Genomic DNA, 25,518 nt, shown 5'->3' with positions numbered 1-25,518 from the left:
CGTGGCTTCGAGGTTGGCCCTTGGCCAGGCTCGCCCCCTCCCCAAGCAGGGGCTCCTCTTTCTGCTTGGGAAGAGAGATTGTGGCTCTGCTTCTCCCCAGAGCTGGGGAGTGGGGCAGGGGGCAGCTGACGCTGGATGGGGCAGAGGGCCCCGGGGGACGGGACGGGCCGCGCCACAAAGGTTTGCCTCTCCCGAGTGTACAGCTCCGTCTCGAGGGCCACGTGTCGCCCCGGAGCCCGGGACTCCAGCTTCCAGGTGCTAGGCAGCCGAAGCCTGGCAACCAGATCTTGGGATCCCGGCTGGGGAGGGGAGGCAGGGCTGGGCTCTGGGCCAGAGGAAACTCGGCCCCAGCCTTAGGCTGCGCCCACATTCCTTCCTTGACCACGGCCCTGCAGCTGAGATCGGGGGCCCAGCCCAACCCTGGGGTGTTGGGCAGCCACTTCCCCCTCCTGAAGAGACCACACTCTAGGCAGGCAGCTGATGTTTTTATTGGCTCTACTTCCCAGTCATCTGGAAACTGGTCTGGTCCAGCCAGTTACCCTTTCCCCCAACCTGTTTTGGAGGAATGGCAAAGGGTGAGAGGCGGGTGACTGCAGTTCCCTCAGACCTCCCTGCTCCAGGCAATGCACAGGCTAGGAGGCTGGAATGACCTCTGGAATGGCCTTCCAGGCAGGCCCCAGCTTGACCTGCTCCAAAGTACTGTGCTGCTGTCCTAGTGGGCACCAGAGATGCATTTTCTAACCGGGCTGGGGAAAGAGGCACCGTCTGAGTAGAGCCACATCCACCTCCAGCCTTTTTCTGTCAAGGCTCTGAAGACCACCCTGCTTCCAAGGGTTAGGTCTGGCTTCCAACTCTAGCCAAGCTGGACCCTCGGGGCGTTGACTTAAGAAGGAATGGGGAGGGAAAAGAGAGGTGTTAGGGGAATAGGGTGGGTTGAGTTTTACATATCCACGGCCAGAAGCAGGGCAAGGGCTTCACTAGTTCTTAAACCCCATTAGACATAATCCAGGGGGCGCGGATAGGGACAGTCATGCTTCAGGCACCTGTACTTTTCAAGAACATTCAGAGAAGCAATATCAGGGTGGCCCAGACGTGTATCCAGGTGCCTTACGGGGGAGCTGGCTCATCTGTGACAGCTAGAGAATACAAAAGAGAAACCTCTGCAGCCTCCCAGAAACAGAGCCTCCAACAAGCATCATCCACTTCTGTTCCCAGTTCTACACTGGGCCCTGAACCTGCAGACCAGAATTAGAGGTTCAAACTAAACTGGACTAGGCAGCAGAGGAGAAAGAATGCACTTGGCCCCGGGGAACAGTGAAGGCAGCTCTTCAATGAGGCCCAGAATTACCCACCCTTGCCCACCCCAGGCAGGAAACTCAGTTTTATCCCACAGCTTCTGCTTTCATTTATTTGGGGGGGGCTAAAGATGCTTTTAGTGATTTGGGCTGTTACCACTGGGGATAGGGGTGTGGGCAGGGGCCGGCTGGGTTAACCCTGTGTGGGTGAGGTGGAAAAAGTTATAACTCACGGCGTACAGCCAGGAGGGTGTTTCCATGGCAACAGGACACAGAAGACACTGTGTAGGGGTGTGTCTCATCTAGCTGCACTGGACGAGGGAGTCCAGCATCTTCATCCCTCCTTCCCAGTCGACCTCTGGCCCCTTTGCCCCAAGAATATACTTCACCTTCTGCCAGAGAGAATCCCAGAGAGGGAAACGGGAGAGGACACAGCTTAGTGAGCAGCTGTCCTCCCAGATTGCCGTAGCCCCCACATAACCCCCATTGCCCATGGGCCTGTCCATGCCCCGATCTGCCCTCATAGTGCCCAGTAATCACCTGCCCCAATGGCTACAGTGAAGGCATCCCCACAGGCCACCATTGCTATCTTGATGCCCTGGAGGCCTTGCACTTGACAGGGTGCCCGGCTGACCCGGCGAGCACTGGTACCCAATTGCCCATGCTGATTGCTGCCGAAAGTATAGCAGTCACCAGAGGCTGTAAGGGAGGAGAGAGGAAAGGAAGAAAAGGGGTGCCTCAACTGAGGTCCCAAAGAAGCCAGGAGAGTCCCTGTCCTACCTCCCTGTCCAGGTCCTACCCACCAGTCACAGCAGCTGAATGAGCAGTGCCTAGGTCCACACTCAGCAGAGTCTCCTGGTTCAGGGGCGCAGAACCTAGTGGTGTGAAGCTCAGAGCCTCCTCCACTTGCTGGTGGGGGGCAGGCTCCTCCCCCATGGAGAGGTGGTCCAGGCCCAGCTTGTTGAACCTAAGGGCAGAGCCAGCAACCATGCCGAAATGACACAGGCAGGAACTAATGCAACAGGGGACACAGATCCCACCCACAGCACCCTCAGCCCTCCAAGGTTCCTGGTGGGGGATAGGCAATGACGGATGGAGCATTAGAGCCAAATATGGCAAGGGGGCAGTCTAGTCATCCTGGGGCACCTATTTACCTGTTGCTCCCACAGGCCAGGACTCGGCCAGGCACAGTGAGGATCATGGAGGAATCAATGCCACATACAACCCGCTGGGCTTCCTGTCCTGGGGGCATGGGCACCTGCTGGGGGCAGCTGTAGGACTCCCTGGTGCCTAGTCCCAGACGGCCTATAAGGAGAAACCAGGATGGGGCTAGATTGAGCTTTAGGGTTGGTGATGCCAGGATGAGGACCCATGGAGAGGCAGTAACAGTGTGAGTGAAGGCTGCCCGTCCTTGGCTCCTCTTTGGGTCAAAATCCTAGTCCTCCTTTAAAGCCCTGTTCAGTTGCTACCACTGCACCTCCGGGTGGAGTCCCTTGCCATTGCTTGAATTCCCATACCTCTGGGCCTTGGGTGGAGCCCTGATGCTCTCTGTCCTCTGTCATGATGATGCATCATCCCTCCCCCCACCAGTGTCCTCCAAGAGGACAGGAACCCCAAGTTATCTCTAGCTTCAATGCCCAGCTTGATGCCTGACCCAGATGAAATCTCCCTCAGAAAGTACCTGAAGGAAGTGGTATCTTGTTCATCTTGTTTTAGCACCCAGCACAGGGTGGGCACATAGTGAATGTACAGTAAAGATTTGCTCAGTGAATAAATGAATGGAATTGGAGAGAAAAGAGGGAGGAGAAAATGGGCCAATGGGTGGAAGGTGGGTACGAAGGGGAACAAATCATGGCTGCGGGTTGCTGTGAGATGCAGCTAGAGGCTGAAACAGGGTGGAGAGCTTACCACCATCTCCACGGCCCCAGGCAAATAGTTCTCGCTCAGTGGACAGAGCCAGCACATGAGAGGCCCCACAGGCCACCTGCACCATCTCATAGCCCAGCAGGGCCTCCACAATGGTGGGCTAGAAAGAGAGGAAACTGTGAGCAAGGGGCCTGGACTCAACATCCCCTGTAGGGACAAAGTTGGAGCCTGCAAATTCTCATGAGACGACTGTTTCTTTAGCTCACCACCACCACCACCACCACCACCACCACCACAGCAACCATTGGGGAAGCCTGGTCTTTTCGTACTTCCCCTGATGCTTCCCAGAATAGGTGCAGCCTGCAAGCTAGAGGGACTTGTGGTTGCTGAAAATTCCCCTGCCCCCAACCTGGGTGTCAGCTCTCAGACAGGCTCCTTGCCATCTCCCCTATTTCCTCCTCCCCAAGGCACATGCAACACCCACCTGGCTGATGTCATTGAGGCTGCCATGGCCTAGGCACCCATTGCTGCCGCTGCCAAAGGTCATGATGATACCTCGGTCTTGAAAGGGGGCAGTGAGGAAAGGAAAGGGAGAGAGATTAGGCTGTTTTTCCAGATGGACCCATCCAACCTTGGGTTGGAGAAGCACGAAAAAGTTGCGTGGAGGCCAAGGCTGGATGAAAAGGGGGAGAGATAAGGACAGGGGTCTCTTTTCCCAAGTGTATGAATTTGGACAAGTGACTTAGCCTCTGAGCCTTAGCTTCCAGATCTGTCAAATGGGATACTATAACTACCTTGCCAGGCCTATTGTGAAGGGTAAGAGATTGTGTAAGTAATTCCTTGGTGCTTAATAACTAATAGATAGAAGTATTATTGAGCAGTCTGTAAGTGACAGGCAAAGAGGGAAGTTGCTCTGGGGGACTTTCTCATCGCCCCCTCCCCCACTCCCTGCACAGGGTAGTCTCCAGGCACACTAACCAGTCAGGCAGGCTGTGAAGAGGTCCCCGCAGGCCACGTGCTTGATGGTCACACCTGACTGGCCCTCCAGGAAACGTGAGACGAACTGGGGCTGCTGCTGCTCCACTGCCCCAGGGAGGAGCGGGCCACCACCGACGCCTAGAGGAGGAGCCTGCGGAGGGGACCAGGGAACCTAAGCACCCCCTTCCTTAAGGTATGCCCTCCCCCCACTCCGGGCACATCCCAGCATCCTCTACCTCCCACAGGATGAGGCGCCCAGAGCGTGTGACACCAGCCTTCTGTGTGCGCCCAGTGGCCACCTGGACCACCTCTGTGTTGAGCATTGGCAGCCGCAGAGGAGCGCTCAGCCCCCCACCCCACGCGTACACGGATGACAGCGGTGGTGGAATGGCTGGCCGTGCAGGTCCCCGGGGGACACCTGTGGGGACAGCTCATCAGGCCTATTAAATTGGTGGGAATGGCATGGTGTCCAATGGGAACTCAGGTCAGCTGGACTTACCCCTGCAGCGGGCACTGGTGGTCCTGCTCCCTGTGCTGCCAGGGGCCATGGGTGGCCCGGTGGCCAGGGACTTCTCTGCCCTGTGGAACAGATGGGAGCCTCAGGACACAGACTGACCCTCTTTGGTATTCCCACACACAGGAATGGAGGACTTGCCCTGAGGGCCCCTATGTACCAGTCTTACTGTGCTCCCACTGGGTGCCCCCTGCTGCCCTGGGCCCCCTCCCCCACTCCCTGCACAGGCCTCCGCATGCGGACGCTGCCCAAATCTGTGTGGAGGTTGAGGAGGGCACGGATGCACAGGGGCTGCGCCATGATGTGGCTGAGTGGTGGCCGCTGCGCTGGCTCCAGGCTGAGCAGACTCAGGACTAGCTGGCGCAGCTCAGGGCTGTACCGGTCAGAGATGGGTGCAAAGGTGCCGCTCATGATCTTTAGCACCAGCGCTGGCAGGTTCTGTGAAGGCATCAAGTTGTGGGGTTAGCCAAAGCCTCAGGCCAGGCTCTTAGGCAGCTTCAGCCCTAGCCCCTCATCTGATGGGTGGTCATAGCCCTGTGCTCAGGAGACTTCAGTCTGGTGAGGGGACTCCCAAAATGATAGGGTATCCAAACCCTGCTTTCGAGAACCTCTGATAGGGGAACTGCAGCTATGTCCTCAGAAACACTGGGTTGTTGGGAAAACTTAAGTATTGCCTTTAGGAGGGTCCCTAATCTGATGGGGGAACACTGCCCGTAGGAGCCCTCAGTTTAAAGGGGGAAGCCCTAGCCGGTTTGCTCAGTGGTTAGAGCATTGGCCCACAGACTGAAGGGTCCTGGGTTCAATTCCAGCCAAGGTCATGTACCTCGGTTGCAAGCTCAGCCCGTCAGGGTGAGTCCAGGAGGCAACCATGTTTCTCTCTCATTGATGTTTCTCTCCCTTCCACTCTCTCTGAAAAGCAATGAATAAAATATCCTCAGGTGAGGATTTAAAATAAATAAATAAATAAATAAAGGGGGAACCCAAGCCCTACTCATAGTCTGAGGGAAGCTGTGACCCTGCCCTGGGGTAATCCACCAGTCTGATGAGGGAGACCTGATTCAGCCACAAGAGAAGAATCACAGAAACAGGTGGAACCAGGGACTTTAGGGGGGTAGAGAGATTTCCCAGTTGTCCCCTTGGGAGTGGTTACTCACCGCAGCCTCGAAGGCCCTCTTGAGGCTGGCCAGCTCATAGAGGACGCAGCCCAGGGCCCAGATGTCGCTCTTCTGGTTGTAGGGCTTGCCCTCACACAGTTCAGGGGAGATGTAGCATGGAGTGCCCACCACCTGCAGGAGGGAAGCTAATATTACAGCTCAGGAAAAGCAGACCAAGGGCCACTTAGAGACAGCTTCTCCCTCAAGCAGGCCAAAGTGCTTCCTCCTTCAGGACAACCCAGCCAGGGGCTAAGGGGTCAAGGTCTTGGGGAGTGGGGTGGGAGATAGGGGTGCAGAGTGGGCCTTGACCCTCAAAACCTCTAGCACCCTTGAGATCCCCTCCATGCCCAGTCACCGTGTAGGCCTTGCTCTTGCTGCTAAGGATCTTAGAGATGCCAAAGTCGCCAATCTTGACGACCATGCGATGTTTGTCAAGAAGGATGTTTTGGGTCTTGAGGTCCCGGTGCAAGATGAGGTGGGTATGCACGTGATGCAGTGCAAGCAGGATCTGCACAAAGAAGTGCAGGATGGTCTCCTCCTCCAGCAGGGAATTGCAGCGCTTTTGGATGAACTCAGCCAGGGTGCCACCTGCAGCCACAAGGGACGAGTCAAGATCCAGTCTTTTCCAGGCCTGAGACTTCCCTTTTATGAAACTAAACTCCCAGACAGGGCAAGGGCCTCCCACCATCACACTACGGGGGTCAGAATTCTATACCTCTGACCCTCATCCAAGCGCATTCCAAGGAGGGAAGCTGGCTAATCTGTGTCTGTCTGTCCCATAGGTGAGAGGCCCTTGGAACTGGCCAGTGCAAGGAGGCTGGCCCACCTGGTGCATATTCCATGGCAATCATGAGGGCTTTGTCCTCCAGGAAGTTCTCGTAGTACTCAATGACATTGGGGTGGTTGAGCAGCTTAAGGACCTGACACTCATTTTGGGCTGCCTGCCGCTCTTCCTTAGTCATCTGCTCCACTGGGATCTGCTTGATGATCACCAGCTTCTGGTCCGCCTTACGCAGGCACAGGTGCACAATCCTAAGGACACAGAGTACAGCAGTGGGTACCAGCTTAGCCTCCAGCTATATATCACGCTGGGAAGACCTGGTGACTTGATGACTAGACTTAAGAAGGGAATGGCACCCAGACTAAGAGGTCATCTAAGTGCACAGAACACTGAGTTTAGGAATGGGGAGGACTGACCACAAGCTCTGTGTGACCTTGGGCAAGTCATTTAACTTATTTGAGACTCAGTTTCACTATAGGCATAAAGAGGCAAAGTTAGTCTTCATCTCTTTAAGTTTCCACAGACTCTGAAGTTAACTGCCTGGGTTCAAATCCTGGTTCCTCCTCTTACAAATTATCTGGTCCTGGATTACAGAATTGGAAAAAAGAATTGACCTCACATGGGTTGCTGAAGGGATGAAATAAGAAAATGCGTATAGGCATTTAGCACAGTGCCTGGCACATCAAAAATGCTCAATGAGTGGAAGCCATTCATATTATCTTCTTTAAGTCTGTGGTCAGTGTCCATAAAAGCAAGGTTCTTGTTCATTCTTGCTCACCACTATATCCCCAGTGCATAACCTAGTACATACCCCAGCACATAGTAGGAGCTCAATCGGTATTTGCTGAATGAATGGACTATAAGGTGATCATCAAAGAATCAATCTTACATCTCCAGCCCACACCTCTCCTCTGAGCCCAACTCACATATCCAATTACGCACTTTGCATTTCTATTTGAATGTCTCACAAGCATCCTAAATTTTAACAAATTCAAAAGAAAACTCTTGATTCCTGCCCCAACACCTTTCCTTCTTCAGTCTCTCCTGTCTCAGCAAAGAACACCACCATCCCCCAATTATTAAAGTCAGACACCCAAAAATCATGCCAGAATCTTTCCTCAATTTCACACTAACACATCAGCAAATCCTGTTTCTACTTCCAAAATATTGTGAATCCACCCATTTTCCTCTGTCTCTGCTAACCCTTGGTAAAATCATCATTTATTGCCTAAAACACTGCACTAGCCTTTAAAATGGTCCCTTGCACTCTTGTCACCACAAATCTAATTTCCATACAGCAGCCAGAGTGATTTAAAATTTATTTTAAATTATTATTGATTTGAGAGAGAGAGGCAGGGAGAGAGAAACATCGATTGGTTGCCTCCCGTACATGCCCCAACAGACTGGGGATCGAACCTGAAACCTGGGTAAGTGCCCTGACTGGAAACTGAACAGGGGAACTTTCAGTGTGCTGGACAATGCTCTAACCAACTGAGCCCCTCCAGCCAGGGCCACAGTGGTATTTTTAAAATGCGACTATATCAAGGCCCCGCCCAGCGTGGCTCAGCAGTTGAGCATCGACCTAGGATCCAGGCGATCGGGGTTCGATTCCCAGTCAGGGCACATGCCCGGCTTGTGGGCTCGATCAATGACTCTCTCATCATTGATGTTTCTATCTCTCTTCCTCTCCTTTCCTCTCTCTGAAATCAATAAAGATATATTTTAAAATGCAACTATATCAAGATGAAATCCTCTGGTTACACCTCTTCCCTTTACACTGCAAATAAATTCAACAGCTTTACCTGAGTTTATAAGGCTAGAATCTGGTCGCCACCCTCACATTTTATAGTATTAAAAATTTTTTTTTTTAGCCCAGGACAGTGTTGCACCGTTGGTTGGGCCTTGTCCTGTGCACTGAAAAGTTGCTGGTTCGATTCTGGTCAGGGTACGTGCCCAGGTTTCCGCTGATCCCTGGTAGGTGCCGTGCAGAAGGCAGCAGCCAGGAGGCAACAGATAAATGTTTCACTCTCACTGGATGTTTCTCTCTCTCCCTCTTCCTTCCTCTCTCTCTAAAAATCAATAAAGAATATTTAAAAATAAAAAGGGATAGCATTCTTTACCTTGCCCACTACATCCCAACTGTACCAGTCTTTTTCTCAGCTCCTTGAATACTGAATTTTCCCCCACATGAGGACCTTCACATATGCTGTTTCTTGCACCTGAAAAGCTCTGCTTTCACCGTCAGACTGGTCCTCATTCCTCAAGTCTTGACTTTAAACTTCACCTCTCAGAGAAATTTCCTTGACCACCCCAAATAAGTACTTACCGGGTGTACTCTGTTCTCGCAGCTTGTTAATAGCTGCTTTAACAATGTTCTGTTTATTGTACATTTTTCCTATAGGCTGTAAGTTCCGAGAGAGGAAAAACCACGTCTGTTTTGGTCTTCACTGTATACCCAGCGCCGAGAGCCTGACGTATAGTCGGCGCTCAGCATTTATCGAATGAATCGAGTACGGAATCGGAGGCCGGAGCCCGGCGCGGGCGCATAGGCTTCTGGGGGCGTGGCCTCCTCGGCGGCCAAGTCGCCCAGCCGGGACCGGGACCGGAAGCTTGGGCGGGGCTTCCTAGAGTGGGCGCTCACGCCTCGGGGCGGGGCTAACCGGGCAGAGATTTCGCGGACAGAGTTGGGGTGTCTTTTCCCTCTCCCTGAGTGGGTTCCTCCCCCAGAGCCCTGGCTCACCCGAAGGCACCTCTCCCCACCACTCGGATCCGCTCGTACTTCTCCATCTCATTTCTCAGTCACATTTCCGGAACCCCCTACACCCAGACGCCGCGCGTGCGCGGACCGGCCCACTCTAGAGCCACGCCCCCTACGCTGCAAAATAATTGCCGCGAGCCACAAGTTGAGCTACTTGTAGGTTCAGTCCTCACACCTCTCTTTGAGGGTTTGCACCGTTTCTGCAACCTGGATCCGCAGGGTCACTTTCCAGGGTCCAAGGAAGGAAGGGGCGATATACCATTTCTTGGGCGCCCTTCGCAATGGCCTGCACGGTACCTTCCCACACGTGTGACCGCATTCGGCCCTCGCAAAGCTTCCTAAGACCCAAGAGGTACCCTGCACAAGCCGAGTGAGGATGGGAAGCAAGGACTGACCTCTCTCTGCCCCTCTATTTGACCACTAGTGACTCTGTTTCGGAAAGAAAGCAGAATCTCATTGGCACGCAAACGATACACACCACCAAAACTGAACCGAGAGCGTCGCTCTAGCTCCAAGGGGCAGGGAGCTCAGTCAGTTTTGTTTGCCTAGGGAGGGACTAGGCAAACTCCGACCTGTGCAAGTAGATTTACCTACGGAGAATGTAACATGGTTTCCAAGCTGTCCCAACTAGTGACTATCGCGCTTATCAGCACTCTCAACCCTTAGCGGCACACACACAAGCTAGGAGAACCTCCTTGTGTCAGGGAGAAGAGGAAAGACAGCCGTTTGGCCGACACGGGTTCTAGGCTTCTGCCCAGGGGTTAGTACGATTGTTTAGGGCCTTGATCAGAAGTGAATTTAATTTCAGGTGTCTCCCTGGCACCTCCTGCTCCGCACGAGTCAATACAAGCTCAGTTAAAGACCAAGAGAATGGTGATCAGCTAAGAGATGGCGTCCCTATTTCCGGGTGAGGAATGGGGTGTTTATCTTCTGCTCCCATCCCACCCCTCAAAAGGGTGTCCAAACCTGCCCAAGTGTAGTGACCACTAGAAGGGCCCCAGAAGCGCCCCTTGCGGACTCGGGCTGGTGTTGGCTGGAGGACAAAGTTGCCCTGTGAGCAAAGGGGAGCAGGAGCAAGCGCCAAGGGGGAAGGCCGCTCACCTGGGACACTCGTGCTCTCACCTAGAAACCGATCGGGACTTGGTTGACCCAGGAGCCCCACAGGGTTTAATGTGTAACCTTGGAGCCATCAGGGGAGGCAAAGCAAACACCCAAACCTTTCAGCCCCTGGGTCTCTGGGCCTAGGGTTTCTGGCTTTTCCTCCCTCTCGCAGTACCTTTTCCCTCGCACCCAACTACAATCCCCGCCCCCCCTTTTCCTATCCCCTACTACCGGCCTGGCTTTTAGCCGCTCCTCTGTTCTCCACAGTCTGGTTGACTAACTCTCCCCCAAAAGCAACTACCTCGTTTCTTTTGGTGGTGGTGGTGGTGGCGGGGAGGGGGTTGGTATCGAGCCCACGCTACGGTGAGTGCAGGCTGACACCTAGTGGCCACAAGCTGAAACTGCGCCAACCCGCTGGCCTGAAGAGCAAGGGTCACCCTAGCAGCCTGGGCAAATCGGGCGTATTTCCCGCTGCAGCCTCCAGGGAGCCCGGACTGAAGCAGGATTGTTACAGCCGCTTGGCCCCAGGAGCCTAAAAGCGGGCTGGGAGGAGGGGTGGTGATGGGTTAGTCAATCGTTTCTAGGCACGCAGGTAAATAAGTCTGTCTCTATCCTGAAGAAACTAGTGATCCAGTGAAAGTACAGGGACGGGGCAGAGATCATGGTCCAAGGCGTGGCTCCGACCCGTACCCAGGACCCGGGTTTAAAAGTCGTGGGTGTGTGACGGATCCTATCAGCTCTGCCAAGAAAGGAGTTGAGGGCGGAGGGAGTTCTCGCAATACCCGCCCGAGCGGGGGAGCCGGTGGCCCCGGGGAAACTGGGGACGCGGGTTAATGAGGCCAAGCGAGCGAGTCGGCAGTCGGGAGGCGCCAGCGAGGGGTGCCTTCGCGGCGCCGCCCTAGGACAGCCCCCGAAGTCTCCCGGAGAGAGGCGGGGCGCGGTAGGCCCTTCGGGAAATGGGGCTTGCGCCCTCCGCTTAGCAGAGCAGCCGGAGGGGCGGGGGCAGGCGGGCGGGGCGGGGCGGGGGCGCGGGCGGCTAGGGGCGGGGGCAGAGGCCCGCCGGGAGGGGACGGGAGGAGCGAAGGGGCCTAGAGGGCTCCGGTGAAAACTGTGTGAGGCTGCCGGCCGGCAGGGGAGGCGTCCGGAGTGGACTCGCCCGAGAGGAAGCCCCGTTCTCCGAACAGCCCGAGGAGGCCGCCTAGAGGGCGGACAGACTGACGGCAGGGAGGGCCAATATGCCCCCACTGTTGCACCCCGCCCTGCTGCTGCTCCTGGGCGCCACGCTGACCTTCCGGGCGCTCCGGCGCGCGCTCTGTCGTCTTCCTCTCCCCGCGCACGTGCGCGCCGACCCCCTGCGCACCTGGCGTTGGCACAACCTGCTGGTCTCTTTCGCCCATTCCATTGTGTCAGGGATCTGGGCTCTGCTGTGGTGAGTGAAGAACCCGGGGGAGTGAAGGTGGCTAGGGGATCCCGCGTTACTCTCCCCATCACTCGCGGCGGGCTGAGGCCACGCAGTCTCACATGATTCCGTCTGGAAGACTATCCAATCCGGAGCCGCAGCGGCCCCAGGGGAACGGGATCTCACCTGGGAAAGCGGAGACACCTGGGTTTCAGCCAAGCCCCTCCTCGATCCCCAGTTAACAGAGCAAGCCCAGACTCCCTCGAGACTGGCAAGGGGAAAAGGGGAGTTGAAGGTCCTTGGGAATGGGAGATGAGCGCCTGCCTTCTTCCCTCCCTTTCAGTGTATGGCAGACTCCCGAAATGCTGGTCGAGATCGAGACGGCATGGTCACTTTCTGGCTATCTGCTCGTTTGCTTCTCCGCAGGTAAGTCTTGCCCAGTAAGCATTTAAGTGGGTGGGGGAACAGGAGAAGCTTCGTATAATTCCCTTCATGACCTCTTCCCCCATCCCTCTGCTAGGTTATTTCATCCACGACACGGTGGACATTGTGGTTAGTCGTCAGGCGCGAGCTTCTTGGGAATACCTGGTCCATCATGTAATGGTGAGAAACGGGGTGTGGTATGGGCCTGGTGCTAGCAACTTTAGTCTCAGCCCTGTCTTAACTCCATTCCCACCGTGTCCCATGCTGTGCCCTTGGTTCACTGATTTGAGGCCAGCAATCCATAACTTCACCTAGTACCTCACACTGTAAACTCTACACAGGGATCAAAATTTAATGTGTTGAACTCACTATAAACTATATGCCAGAATAAAGCAAATAGGGGAAGACTTTCCCGCCCTCAATCTGATAACCTTGATACTCCCACCAACTTCCGGGAAAGCCTTGGCATCTATTTCCTAACCTGTTCTCATCTTTGCCCTCTAGGCCATGGGTGCCTTCTTTTCAGGCATCTTTTGGAGCAGTTTTGTAGGTGGGGGTGTCCTAACACTGCTGGTAGAAGTAAGCAACATTTTCCTCACCATTCGCATGATGATGAAGATCAACAATGCCCAGCATCTCCTCCTCTACAAAATTAATAAGTATGTCAACTTGGTCATGTATTTTATCTTCCGCCTGGCCCCTCAGGCCTACCTCACCCATTTCTTCCTGCAATATGCGGGTCAGAGGACCCTAGGCACCTTTTTGCTGGGTATCCTGCTCATGCTGGACATCATGATCCTCATCTACTTTTCCCGCCTCCTCCGCTCGGACTTCTGCCCTGAACCTGTGCCCAGCCCACAACACAAAGACAAGTTCTTGACAGAGTGAGAGGCACAGAGCCTGGGACTTGAGGCATGGACAGCAAACAGCCAAGAACAGCCTCATGCATAAACTGTGATGAGAGCCCCAAACCCGGGGCATCCAGCCTCTCCACCTTTCAAGCCTGCACCCACTATTGAAAACTAATGAAAGCGCTCCTCTGAAGTCCTTGTCCTTTCTTGGGCAAGGGGTGAGGGAAGCAGACAGACCGGTTGGACATGGTAGATGGGTGTGGGGACAAAGTGCTACCCGAAAGCCAGCTAACCCACATTGCCCTGAAATGGATGCTAATGAAAATTCTGGGTATTGGTTTCATACAAAGCCGCCGCCTCCTCTTCCAGGGATAAAGGAAGGGGTTCCTGTAAAACTTCTTGTTTGTTCACTTACTCCTATGACAGAGAAAAGTTCTAGTTGTCCTAGGACAACTAACCCTAGTCTGGGTCATAAATATCTGCTGAGCTCCCACCGCCAGGATTGTAACAAGTATGGTGAAGTGACAGTGCTGAGTGTTCCAACAGGGTTAAGTAGACCAAAGTCTTGCCCAAACTCATACCACAGTATGGCCCCCCCCAGCCCAACCAGAAATCAACATAAAGAAACAATACAGTGTAAGATTTTTATATTTAGAATTAGCCAGCTGGACTCAGTTTAGATGATCCCAATCTGAAAAACAAAAGGGAGCTTTGTTACTGGAAGTTGAAATGTGAAGATTAAACTGGAATGTCATGATTAAAAAGCAAAATGTGGGCATAGGGTAGGACCTATTACGGAGAGGGGTGCAGTCAGTCAGTTAAGACTAATCAGCAAAAGTCAGGCTTTGGTCACTAACAGACACATCATCTGCACCCAGGGGGTGGGTGTTAAGGAGTTTTGTGGGAAAGGAAGCTTACTTTGTTAGCAACATCCAAAGCATCATAGTCAGGAGCCAGTCGAACATATGCCTTCTTCTCTCCATCAGGCCTAGGGTGGAAAAGGCAGCTTAATCCCTGCTATCCTCAGTGCCCCTACACCAGGCCCCCCACCTTGGTCACCTGGGGCACCAGGGGTTCCTTTGTCCATGTCATTCTTTTCCAAATAGTGATTTGTCACCTGCACAGAGGAAGCTAGGGAAGCCACTAGGCTACAAATAAAGCCAATTCCCTTTTACAGAAAACATCACAGGACATTTAAATCCAGGTAATCTGACATAAAAACAGTTGTTGATTTCTCAAAAGTCCATATTCAATATAAAGACTACAATTACAGCAGGGGCTGCTCATTTCTCAAGGCTTGCACACTCAGAAAACTACTTCTGACTCCAAAAGCAGCTTCAAGGATTTCATACTATTCAGGTTTCCTGGCTTTTCCTTTTTAAAAAACGTATCTTTAGAGGAAGGGAGAGGGGGAGAGAAACATCAACGATGAAAAAGTTGTCACTGATCAGCTGCCTCTTGCACACTCCCAACTGGGGATCAAGCCCGCAACCCAGGGATATGCCCTGACCAGGAAAACCTCGATCTCCTGGATCCTAGGTAGATTGCTCAACTGCTGAGCCACACCTGGCTGGGTATGGCTTCTTTCTGACTTGAGGCCCCAGCCTCCTCTCCCAGCCCATGGGGTTCCATTCACCTGATCAGGGTGTTGACTTTGGCCACGTCAATGTCGTAGAGCTTCTTCACAGCCTGTTTGATCTGGTGCTTGTTGGCCTTGACATCCACAATGAACACAAGTGTATTGTTGTCTTCTATCTTCTTCATGGCTGACTCGGTAGTCAGGGGGAATTTGATGATGGCATAGTGGTCAAGCCTGGGGAGGTAAAATGCAGTCACCTGGCCTCAGCCCAGTAGAAGAAAGGGTGAGCCCTCTTTTGGAGCCCAGGTGCATCAGACGATGAGTAGCAATCATTTTTGTCAGACTTTGGTCGCTGAACAGTGTCATCATCTGCACCCTGAAACCTAAGGACCTGGAGCCTCAGCCTGGGAGCAAAACCATGTGCATTTTCTTTCTCTTGAAGGACTTTCATCCTTTAAATGATTAAAGAATCATCTTTGAGCCCCAAACCCCTTCATTCTTTATTTGACCTTATCATTTATGACGGGATTTCTGGAGAAAATTTAAGACTTGAGAAGTTAAAACCAAAGAGCACAAAGCTAGAATTCAGCATCTTGGAACTCAGGCTAGAGTTCCAATGAATGTTGGCGCTTCACTATAAGGCTGGGCAGGCCAGGCTTTTCTACTCTTTGGTCACTAAAAACCGGTTTGAGGGCCATTAACTCTTGAGAGCAACCTTTTATTTACAGCTCAGGTTAAACTCAGTGGTTTGAATGCCCCTACAACAGTTTTTCCCCTGAAATTCAGAGGAGCAAGGCTCTGTTCACATGGACACTACCATCCCATTTTGAAGCTAGAGGTCAGGTCTCAAACTCTTATTACACTAAATACTAGGTCCAAATGGGGGTAAAAAAAAGTCTGTCAAGTGCTTTCCTCCACAGCCGACACAACCCACTCTCCGCCTTTTTCTTAGGAAGCAGTGGGAGAAGCAGAAACCCATTTTCCACCACTATGCTCTACTCTAATCTTGTGGTTCCTAAGGTCAGTTATTAACAGCAGCATGACACCAGAATACTCAAGTTCCCTAACTTTTCGCCCATTTCCCCCTAACCATTACCCGAGTGTAAAAATTTGAGAGTGAATGAAGTTTCCATACACTGTTGCTGGCCTTCACCATCCAATACATATGGATGGACCTCCTTTGTCAACCCTGAATCATTCCACATCCTCAACCACCACTCCCTACAGCAATAGGTGGTACGAGGAACGAACTATAAGCCTGAAGCTCCAAAACAAAGAACATGTAAGCCCTTCTTTATACTTCCAAGAAAGTGGACTTGAACCTCGGCACTAACTCTGGGTTGTTTTAAACAATTCCTGCCAATAGTGTAAAAAACGTCTTCTCTTGTTTTGTTTTTTAAAATATATCTTTATTGATTTCAGAGAGAGGAATGGAGAGAGAGAGAGAGAGAGAAACATCAGTGATGAGAGAGTCATCATTGATCTGCTGCCTCCTGCACATCCCCTACTGGGGATTGAGATCGAAACCCACCATGTGCCCTGACAGGGAATCTAACCCTTATCTCCTGGATCCTAGGTCCAGGCTCAACCGCTGAGCCACGCCCCCCCTTTTGTTCTTAAGGAATCACTCTCCCCACACCCCCATTAGAGAAACTATTAAGTACACCTCAACATGTTTTTGAGAAACCATACTCTAAGTTTGGTAAGTTTCATAATTACCAATGGATCACCTTTCCTAGGAAATCAGGAGTCCACTTACTTCCTTGAGCAGCCAGTGGACTTAATCTTCCATGAGAGGATGACAGAGTTAGCCTGTGGCTATGAGAGACTTATAGACATTTTTTTCCCTTAAAGATTAACTTTTCTGAAATAGTGTGGCCCATAGTTAGGCCTGAGTAAGTGATTTTTTTTTCCTTTAAAAAGAAAAAAAAATTACCAATGGAGGATAACCAAACATCTTGTTATGAGTATGGTTAGCTTCTTTTCCTCTTCTCCCGAGGTGCATTACCTTTGCTCTTCTCTCTCCTACCATCCAAGGGCCCTTCTGCCTCTATAACTTGATTCCTGAGCCTACACAGCCCAACTGGCTCACTTCTGCTACCTCTGTAACTTTCTAAATAAGCTTTCTTATAATTCGGGGAGGGGGGGCGGGGAGTACCGGGAGAGAGTACTGACTTGTTTCTCCTGGGTGCGCTCTTCCGAGGATATTTAGGCTGCCTTCGGAGCCTCAGTGTCTTCGGCCGTCGGAAGGTGGGTGACGTGCGGATCTTCTTTTTTTTATGGCTGTGGACGCCTTTCAGCACTGCTTTCTTTGCCTTCAAAGCCTTTGCTTTGGCTTCGGCTTTGGGAGGGGCAGGGGCTGAGAAAAGCAAAGAGAATGAGGGTGTGGGATTAAGAAATCGAGCACTTCCGGCCTAAAGGACTGTAGTGGGCGCGCCAGGCCACATGTGCATCAGTGGTTCCTTTGAAGACATCACAAGTCTCAGGTTTAAAGTTTTTCCATCATATGCACGTTAATGGGGCAAACTTGGGAGTAACTCCAGGGATATCACAGAGGAAAAAGTAGCAATGACCGAACGCTTGCCGCTTGCCAGAATGCGTGCTAGTAGTTTTACATATAACATCGCACAGCCACCCTGGCAGAGTATATAGCCGTCTATAATGCGGATTAAAAAAAAGTAAGGTAAGTTGAGGGCACTGATTCCTTACAGGTCTGGAGATATGGAGCGGCTCCGTGTGGATGCGTATAGCTCCCCACAGTCGGCTATCTGGCTGTCGGCTCCCTCCCCAACCCCCTTCAACTGAAGCCCAGCCCATGCGGTTGGGCCCGCGGACGGCGCAGCGTGGCCGAAACCGGAGGAGCAGCCCCGGAGCTGACACCCCCAAGTCTTAGCCCAGGAACCCTCCTTTCAGTCTGTTCACTCTGCGAGGACCCGCGGCCAGCTAGCAGTGTTCCCCCCAAGCGTCAGCACACACCTTCTTTCTTTGCTTTCGGCGCCATCTTCGTAAAAAGGGTTTCCGAGATCCGTTCCCACGGGCTTATAGAGCCAATTCTCACCGAAGACTCGCGATGCTTTTCACTTAAAGCCGATTGGTTGATCTATAGCGCGGCGCCCGCTGGGAATAGTAGTTAGGTTTAATTTCCTTCAGAGGAACTAAGCATGCGCTACTCCTCCCCTAGCAAGACTCTAAAGCTTCTTGGGAGTTGTAGTTTTTCGGAGACGTGTTTATCTGCTGCGGCGAGTGGATGGTGTAGCTGTCCGCCACTCGGGTCTGGTCCTGAGCGATTCCCATCTTCAGCAACTTAAGGGAAAAGGATTGCAAATTCCAGGAGACAATAACACTGCAAAACTGTAATGGATATAATTAGATTAACTCAGGGAGGGTGTAGCTAAGTTCTGGAACGTTAGAGCAGAATGTGTCAGGCCCAACTCCCTCAAATATTGGTGTAAATTGAGGTCCCGAGAGGATATGTGGCTTATCAATAACGGTGATTTGGTGGCAAAAAAAAAATCGAGTCAGGCAGAGGGGAGGAGAAAAGTACCACAGGAGGTAGAAGGTGGTCACATCTCCCCTCTTTACCTATGACAGTCAGATTTCATGTGTTTTCCCGACAAGACTCTTGAAGAAACTCGAGCAATATTCCAAACACCCAGCGCACAGATTTCTCCAGCATTCACTAGTTCTTCTTGTGAATAATTCCATTCACAGTTCCTTCCTTCTAAGTAGTCTTGCCTTCCCTGCCCTAGTCTTTTTTGCAATCTCGAATTCTGTTCCGGACACAGAGAAAAGTTTAATAAGGTTCTAGTCTGCTTCTCCGCGGGTCGGGGTCTCCCCCCTCCCCCTTCCCCTCTCCCTTTCTATCTTCTCTCTCGCCTCTGGGAACCTGCTTTTCCCCTTGACGGTGAGATCTGTTCTACGCTCCCCGAGTCTGTCTTGCAGAACCGCAAAATGGAAAAGTTGTCCTTGGGAAGATTCCAAAGGGGTCGGTGCGAAAAACGCCCATGTTCCGGAGCAGTCACCTCCCCCAAAGGTGGAGGGCAGTCCCCGTGTTCCGGAGCAGTCACCTCCCCCAAAGGTGGAGTCCCCCGTCCACCTAGCCCTCCTTCATCGTGCATCGAGGGACGCCGCTTGGTCTTCGGCCTCCCCACCCCTCAATCTACACGGCAGCCTTCGAGGAACAGAAGCCAGACCTCGGACGTCCCTGGCCAGGGTGGGCATCCAGCTCCGCCTCTGGCACCCCGTCTGCGCTCCCCCTCCCCCTCCCAGGGCTGCAGGGCGAGTGGGGGCAGACTCTATGAGTCATGTGCTGGGCCTGGAGTTGAGGAGGCGAGCACCGCCTCTCCTTGGCCCCCTTCTCTCCCCCTGACCCCACCCCGCCGGTCCTGGCACAGCCAGATGCTGCGCAGCCATCACCGATTCCCCATCACCAACTTGGCTGGGTAAGGGTCCCTGTTGGAGGCGCAGCCCGGCACAGAGGTGCAGGATCGTGCAACGTGGGGGATCCCTATCTGGGCAAGTTCCAGCCTGGGTGGGGCCTGGTCCCCGACGAGGCCTCAGGCTGGGGAGCCTAAGCGAGGGCAGCGCGGGGAGGAGGAGAGGATGGGGGCGTCCCGGGCGGGCTGCGAGACCCGGAGCTGCCGGGAGAGGGGCGGGGGGCGGCCCTTCTCCAGGAATTTCCGGGGATCATGTTACAGCGCCCGCTCCGGGAGGGAGAGTCGAGTGGGACGCGGGGCCCAGCCGCGAACTGGGCCCCTCGCCCCCTCCCGCAGCGGCTCCCGGGGCTCGCAGCGCGGCCCCCGCCCACCCCGACCCCGCGTGGTGGGGCCGCTCCAAGCCCCCCGGCCGCTCTGTTATGGTGGGGCCGCCTCCACCCCGAGTGGTCGTCGGGTCTCCGCGGCCTCGAGTTATTGTAGGAACTATCCGGCCCCGAGTTATTGTAGGGTCTGCGCGGGCCCGGGACCCCCCGGACAGGACTCCTCGCCCCTATTTGGCGGCCGAGGGGTCTCCGCGCCCCCGAGTCGTCTTCGGGACGCCCCGGGCCCGGGTGGTTGTGGGTTCATCCCAACCCCGGGTGACTCTCTCATCCCCGTGGCCCGCGGTGGTCGTAGCGTCCCCGAGGCCGCGGGCTCCCGTAGGTTCCCCGTGGCCCCGAGTCATAGTCGGGACTCCTCGGTCGCGGGTGATTGTCGGGTCTCCACGGGCCAGGGTCGCTGGGGCGGATCAGGCCTCCGCGCCTCCGCCGGGCGCCCCGCAAGGCCGCAGGCAAGATGAACATTCTGGCGCCGGTGCGGAGGGACCGCGTCCTGGCGGAGCTGCCGCAGGTAGGCGCCGGGGCCCCGTCGGGCTTCTGGCGGCGGAGGCTGTATGGGCGGGCGGAGGCGGCATCGGGCCAGCGAGAGGCTCGGCTGCTCCTGGGTGGTCCCCTCCCCACCCCCAGCCCCGGGCTGCTTGGCGGGAGAAGAGGCGGGGAGTGGCTGAGCCTCACGCTCCTCCGTCCCCGCCAGTACCTGAGGAAGGAGGCGGCTTTGCACGTGCGCAAAGACTTCCACCCCCGGGTCACCTGCGCCTGCCAGGAGCACCGGACCGGCACCGTGGGGTGAGTTGGAGACACCCAAAACAAAGAAGGGAAGTCCCAGGAAACTCGGTAGTCAAAGCCGTGGTGACGTCCACCCCCTTGGGGCTCTGTTGCACCCTCTACCAGCTATATGGTTATTCCTCCTTTTTATGTCCCTGTGTCTACCCCCGCTTTATTTCCAGCAAGGTTATGGGTGAGCCCAATGAGATGGGGTTGGCTAGAAAGGTGGCAGTTCAATTTCTGACACAGAGAAGGGGGTGGTCTCCAGTTCAGCCACCCACATACCATCCATTTGTGCCCCAGGGCCCAGGGCCGGGTTGGGGGTGGGGTGGGGGGTGCCTACATCTTTGAGTCCACTTGTGGATATTAAAGGGAATACGTAATAACAGTTGCTATTGATGTAGCATTTACTGTGTGCCAGGCAGTGTGTTGAATACTGTTACTGTCTTTTATTAAATGGAAAACACCATCACTTTTAAGATGTATCCTGATTTCAGAAATGTTAAAATGTATGTGTGTGGTGTGTGTGTTTGGGGGGGGGGGGGAGGGTATGTTTCAGAATATAGACCATTTATCTCATTTTAACCTTCACAACAACCCAATACAATATATTCTAAATTTCCACTTAAATATTGAAACTGAGACAGAAAGGCTAAGTAACTTGTCCTAAGCCCCACAACTAGTAAGTGTGAGAGCTGGAATTCAACCTCATGTCTCCTTAATACTAAAGCACAAAACACTCCTGGCCAGCACCTCTGTCCAGGAAAGCTGCCTCGGAGGCCTGGTGTCTACTGGTGTCTATGGCAGTCACAGCCTGGGTGCAGCTACCTTTGTATACCTACTAGGGAGCATTGGGACTCCCTAGAGTGAAAAAACTAGTGCCCACTCCTCCTGCCTCCTCTTGTGTCCAGCAGATTTAAGATCTCCAAGGTCATTGTGGTGGGGGACCTGTCAGTGGGGAAGACTTGTCTCATTAATAGGTAAGAAGGTGCTGGAGCTGAGCTGGGTTGGGCTGGGCAGGGTAGGGCCAGGCCTAGCCAGATGGGCTGGGCTAAGGGCCAGAGCATCTGGTGCCCCCTCAGGTTCTGCAAAGATACCTTTGATAAGAATTACAAGGCCACCATTGGAGTAGACTTTGAGATGGAACGATTTGAGGTGTTGGGAGTCCCCTTCAGTCTGCAGCTGTAAGTGTGTCTTCTTTTACCTCTTCCAGCCATTTCTTCCTCTAGCACCTACACTCCACCTGCCCCCCACCCCCATGCCTCTGTTTCACCCTTCCTTCCTCCCAGCTGGGATACTGCTGGACAGGAGAGATTCAAATGCATTGCATCAACCTACTACCGAGGAGCTCAAGGTAAGGGGTTGGGTAAAGTGGGTAGGTGGCTGCTTCTAATCTAGGGCTGTGGAAATGAGCCAGTAGTGTCTCCCCATCAACCTGGGACTGTTTCTGCCATTCTTCCAGCCATCATCATTGTCTTCAATCTGAATGATGTGGCCTCTCTGGAACATACCAAGTATGTGGGGGTGCTGAAATATATGTGGGCTCTGGGAAAAGAGGGTTCAGAAAAGGGGGGTAGTCACAGGCATGGTAGGGAAGGGAAGAATGCATCTAGGAGCAGAGAGAGGATAATGGGGCATATGAGTGGAAGGAGCCCGCCCAACTCATCCCTTGCTGTCCACCCTCTGTGGCAGGCAGTGGCTAGCTGATGCACTCAAGGAGAATGACCCTTCCAGTGCGCTCCTCTTCCTTGTGGGTTCCAAGAAGGACCTGAGTGTGAGTGTACCGGGGAGGGGGGGGTACTTCCCAACTTGGTGAGGGAACCCTCCCCCAGCTGACTCTGACTTTCCTTCAGACTCCTGCTCAGTATGTGCTAATGGAGAGAGATGCACTCAAGGTGGCCCAAGAGATGAAGGCTGAGTACTGGGCAGTCTCATCTCTCACTGGTGAGTAAGAGGCTTCAGGCCTTCTGCTGTGGCATTCCTGCCTACCTTGCCTCTCACTCCTACACCTCCAGCTGTGCCCAGTGACCTCAGGCCTAGAACTGCCCCTGAACACCCATCTGTTTCTTGTGTTAGGTGAAAATGTCCGGGAATTCTTTTTCCGTGTGGCAGCACTGACCTTTGAGACCAACATGCTGGCTGAGCTGGAGAAATCGGGGGCCCGGCGCATTGGGGATGTTGTCCGTGAGTACCCACCTGGATGAGGGTGGCAGAGAGCATGGGGAACCTCCAATCCCTGCTTCACGTATTTCCCACTCTTCTTCAGGCATCAACAGTGATGATAACAACCTCTACCTAACTGCCAGCAAGAAGAAGCCCACATGTTGCATTTGAGGGATGAGGGACTGCCCAGCCCTGGGACACTGTATGTGTACGACCTTGACTCCCCCAGTGCTCTACCCCTGGACATCTGTACTGACTGTTATTACAGACCAAAGAGCTGCCCTTTGGTGGCAATACCCCCAGAAGCGTAGTTGGGACCGTGTTAGTCACTTCCTGACCCTGGGCACCATACCAAAGACTGGATGCCCCTTTGCTCCAGGGACTCTCCAGGGTGCCCAGTGGTGGGGAGGTGGTCCCTGCTGCTTTTGCTCAACATGCTGGGCCTTTTGGGTATGAGGATGCTTAATGACCCCAGCCTCACACTGTGCCTTATGCATTAAAATCTGTTACTAGCAGTCTGGGGGTTGGAGTTCTTTATTGGAGATAAGGGCAGGGCTCTATGGCGATCTTGGAATTGGAGCCTCCAGCTGGGATGCTGGCCAGCCCTGGCCCCTGAGCAGGCCTCAGTCAGGCTGGGAGCTCAGGGACCAGGTTTGGGGGCTGCACTCTCACTGGGTGAGTTCTAAATTGTCGGCTTTGAGAGCCCTTTCCTTTGGTCTCTTCTCCCCAGATGTACCCTCCTACATGGTGCTTATACCCAAATTTCCACCATTGGTCTTCGTTCCCCCACCTGCTGGTCTCTTCCTGCTTTTCCTTTAAAAAAATACTTCTCTGAGGGGAACACAGTGAGAAGTTACTGATTTTTTTATTATTATTATTTTTAATCCTCACTTGAGGATATTTTTTCCATTGCTTCTTAGAAAGAGTGGAAGGGGGAGGGGGGGAGAAACAAACATTGATGTGAGAGAGACACATCGATTGGTTGCCTCTTTCACATTCCCCAACCAGGGCTGGGATTTAGCCTGCAACGGAGATATGTGCCCATGGCTGGAACTGAACCCGGAACCCTTCAGTCCGCAGCCTGACACTCTTAATCACTGAGCCAAACTGGCTAGGGCTAGGGCTTTTTTTTTTTAAATTTATTTTTTTTTTATTGATTTCAGAGAGAGGAAGGGAGAGGGAGAGATAGAAACATCAATGATGAGTCATTGATGGGCTGCCTCCTGCACGCCCCCTACTGGGGATGGAGCCTGGATGTGCCCTGACTGGAATCGAACCATGACCTCCTGGTTCATAGGTTGACTCTCAAACACTGAGCCACGCCAGGTGGGCAAATTTTTGATACCCTTTGGGTTGATCAGAAGGCCCAGGGAGGTAGGGGCTGGGCTCTTATTTAGAAGATATGTTATCTAACATCTAACTATATTAGAGGTATAAGCATAAATTATGTTTTATGTTTTTAAACATGATTAAACTAAATTGAGTAAAAAATAAGGTGTATTTTTCCCTCTTCAAAAAAACAAAAAAAAGACATACTCTAAGGACGACCTGCATCTGAATCCTCACTGTTCCTCCTAGGACACTCAGCACTCGGGTAGATCACTTATCCTCTGTGCCTCAATTTCCTCATTTGTAAAATGAAGCTAATAATACTGATGGAGTTTCATGGATGAAATAAGATGAAGCACTAACAAATACATAGACGAGCTCAAAAACCTTAACTGTTATAACTTTACAGGAAGAGTGACTAAGAACCTGGCTCATGGTTGACATCCGACCCAGAGCTATAGGTTGGCTGGAAGTATCTCAGACATCTGGACGAACAATGGAGGGACAAATGTGGCCTGGTGCCATCCTGGGAGGCCATGGAGGGCCAAGATCAGAACACAGATCCTGGCTCCCCATCAGCAAGTGCTCTGTCCATGTTGTGCCTGGTTTCATTCTCACCCAGCTCCTCTGTTTTGGGAGGGTTGGTTTTTCTGCACACTCCTGTTTCTCCTCCCCTGCTGTTCCCAGAGCTGGAGGTTCTGGGCAGTGACCCTGCCTAGTCAGGTTGCTGAGGTTGGCATCATGCAGAGCAGCAGCAGGAGAGGCCCTTGGTTTCTCTGGAGAAAACAAAGTTTAAATACCATCCTTTCCTTTCCGTCCTGACTTTGGAGCCTGATGCCAAGAGAAATTGAGGGGTGTGATGCATGGAATGTTGGTTACATGGCTTAAATTTTTTTCACTCTCTCCTGGAATTGTTTTTATCTTTGCACCCTAATAGGACTGCGCTCATCAACCCTTGCCTTGCACAGAGCCTATAACTCAGTGTGTGTGTGTGTGTGTGTGTGTGTGTGTTTGAAGTCTGCACCACAGTACTGTTTGGAGCATTTGTGCTGAGTAAAATGTGGGAGCAGGGGTATGGTTCTGTGTTCTGGGTAGCCTCCGTGAGGGGCATGTACATATTGTATTAGTCTGTATGTGGCCAGTAGATTTTTTCATGTGCGCTACGTGTGTGATACAAGCATGTGCAGTGTGCATGCTATGCTTAAGGGTGGGAGGGGTGTAGGGTGGGAGGGGTGCGAGTAGTAGGTTACTATGAATGCAGTGGGTCCTGCTCCCAGCCAGCACTGGGCAAGCCTATGGAGACACATAAGGTTGCCTGACTGAAATAAGATAAAGCACCAACACAAAACTCTTAAAAAAAAACCTTAACTATTATAACTTTTGGGAAAAATTGACCAAGAAAGACCATGCCTTATGTTAACATCTTTATTGGGCAGTATTTCTCTGGGTGCCCCAGTGGGGCTAGAAGGGAGTGCTGGTAAGAGGCTTTGGGGGGTGGGCGCCACAGGGGGGCTGGGAGGGACCTCAAGTCCTCTTCCCAGGAGCCTGCAGGCTGAGAGAGAGGGGAGCCTGGCCTTCTGCCAGGGCAGGAGCAACCTCAGAAGAGCCAGGATGGCGGGGTGGAGGCCGGAGGCATCGCTCCCCACGCCGGAGGGGGAGGTTCCGGTGTCGATTGGGGGCGGGGCTAAGGGCCGGAGGGGGAGGTTCCGGTGTCGATTGGGGGCGGGGCTAAGGGCCGGGGCTCAGTTC

At 53.1% G+C, this 25,518-nt stretch overlaps 4 protein-coding genes across 13 annotated transcripts; 2 read left to right on the top strand and 2 right to left on the bottom strand.

The window, feature by feature from the left end:
- Window positions 1-468: 468 nt before the first annotated feature.
- NEK8 (NIMA related kinase 8) lies at window positions 469-9,420 on the bottom strand. 7 transcript variants are annotated; one of them, XR_014000532.1, is made up of 16 exons: window positions 9,329-9,409; window positions 6,634-6,839; window positions 6,163-6,395; window positions 5,808-5,939; window positions 4,883-5,091; window positions 4,639-4,718; window positions 4,376-4,557; window positions 4,140-4,290; window positions 3,646-3,722; window positions 3,204-3,321; window positions 2,450-2,600; window positions 2,099-2,262; window positions 1,836-1,994; window positions 1,529-1,687; window positions 1,044-1,136; window positions 471-882 (listed from the first exon to the last, which is right to left on the bottom strand). XR_014000532.1 is itself a non-coding variant. In XM_081162213.1 (15 exons), the coding sequence occupies exons 1-15, from the start codon at window positions 9,373-9,375 to the stop codon at window positions 1,108-1,110; spliced, it is 2,097 nt and encodes a 698-aa protein (XP_081018339.1). In that variant the 5' UTR covers window positions 9,376-9,415; the 3' UTR covers window positions 469-1,107. The 7 variants fall into 7 exon arrangements, 6 of the variants coding, with proteins under 6 accessions (XP_081018339.1, XP_081018337.1, XP_081018340.1 ...); XM_081162213.1 differs by having other exon boundaries at window positions 469-1,136; window positions 9,329-9,415; XM_081162211.1 differs by having other exon boundaries at window positions 469-1,136; window positions 6,523-6,839.
- Window positions 9,421-11,509: 2,089 nt separating this feature from the next.
- TLCD1 (TLC domain containing 1) lies at window positions 11,510-13,719 on the top strand. The gene is made up of 4 exons (XM_081162238.1): window positions 11,510-11,876; window positions 12,190-12,272; window positions 12,367-12,449; window positions 12,774-13,719. Exons 1-4 carry the CDS (start codon window positions 11,683-11,685, stop codon window positions 13,155-13,157), a joined length of 744 nt encoding a protein of 247 aa, XP_081018364.1. The 5' UTR covers window positions 11,510-11,682; the 3' UTR covers window positions 13,158-13,719.
- A 33-nt stretch (window positions 13,720-13,752) lies between these two features.
- Window positions 13,753-19,338, bottom strand: RPL23A (ribosomal protein L23a). 3 transcript variants are annotated; one of them, XM_081162244.1, is made up of 6 exons: window positions 19,134-19,338; window positions 17,676-18,050; window positions 16,875-17,058; window positions 14,757-14,933; window positions 14,039-14,108; window positions 13,753-13,811 (listed from the first exon to the last, which is right to left on the bottom strand). In XM_081162244.1, the coding sequence occupies exons 2-6, from the start codon at window positions 17,698-17,700 to the stop codon at window positions 13,797-13,799; spliced, it is 471 nt and encodes a 156-aa protein (XP_081018370.1). In that variant the 5' UTR covers window positions 17,701-18,050; window positions 19,134-19,338; the 3' UTR covers window positions 13,753-13,796. The 3 variants fall into 3 exon arrangements, with proteins under 3 accessions (XP_081018370.1, XP_081018369.1, XP_081018368.1); XM_081162243.1 differs by lacking the exon at window positions 19,134-19,338 and adding an exon at window positions 18,282-18,446; XM_081162242.1 differs by lacking the exon at window positions 19,134-19,338 and having other exon boundaries at window positions 17,676-18,881.
- Window positions 18,863-22,955, top strand: RAB34 (RAB34, member RAS oncogene family). 2 transcript variants are annotated; one of them, XM_081162237.1, is made up of 11 exons: window positions 18,863-19,141; window positions 19,811-20,023; window positions 20,207-20,298; window positions 21,192-21,257; window positions 21,360-21,461; window positions 21,567-21,631; window positions 21,740-21,791; window positions 21,970-22,051; window positions 22,131-22,221; window positions 22,354-22,461; window positions 22,544-22,955. In XM_081162237.1, the coding sequence occupies exons 2-11, from the start codon at window positions 19,970-19,972 to the stop codon at window positions 22,609-22,611; spliced, it is 780 nt and encodes a 259-aa protein (XP_081018363.1). In that variant the 5' UTR covers window positions 18,863-19,141; window positions 19,811-19,969; the 3' UTR covers window positions 22,612-22,955. The 2 variants fall into 2 exon arrangements, with proteins under 2 accessions (XP_081018363.1, XP_081018362.1); XM_081162236.1 differs by having other exon boundaries at window positions 18,984-19,141; window positions 21,189-21,257.
- Window positions 22,956-25,518: the final 2,563 nt, after the last annotated feature.

This window comes from Miniopterus schreibersii, assembly GCF_964146895.1.
Source record: "Miniopterus schreibersii genome assembly, chromosome: 16".
Lineage (NCBI taxonomy): Eukaryota > Metazoa > Chordata > Mammalia > Chiroptera > Miniopteridae > Miniopterus > Miniopterus schreibersii.
Note: the sequence above shows the minus strand (reverse complement) of the source record. Positions and strands in the feature narration are given on the sequence as shown.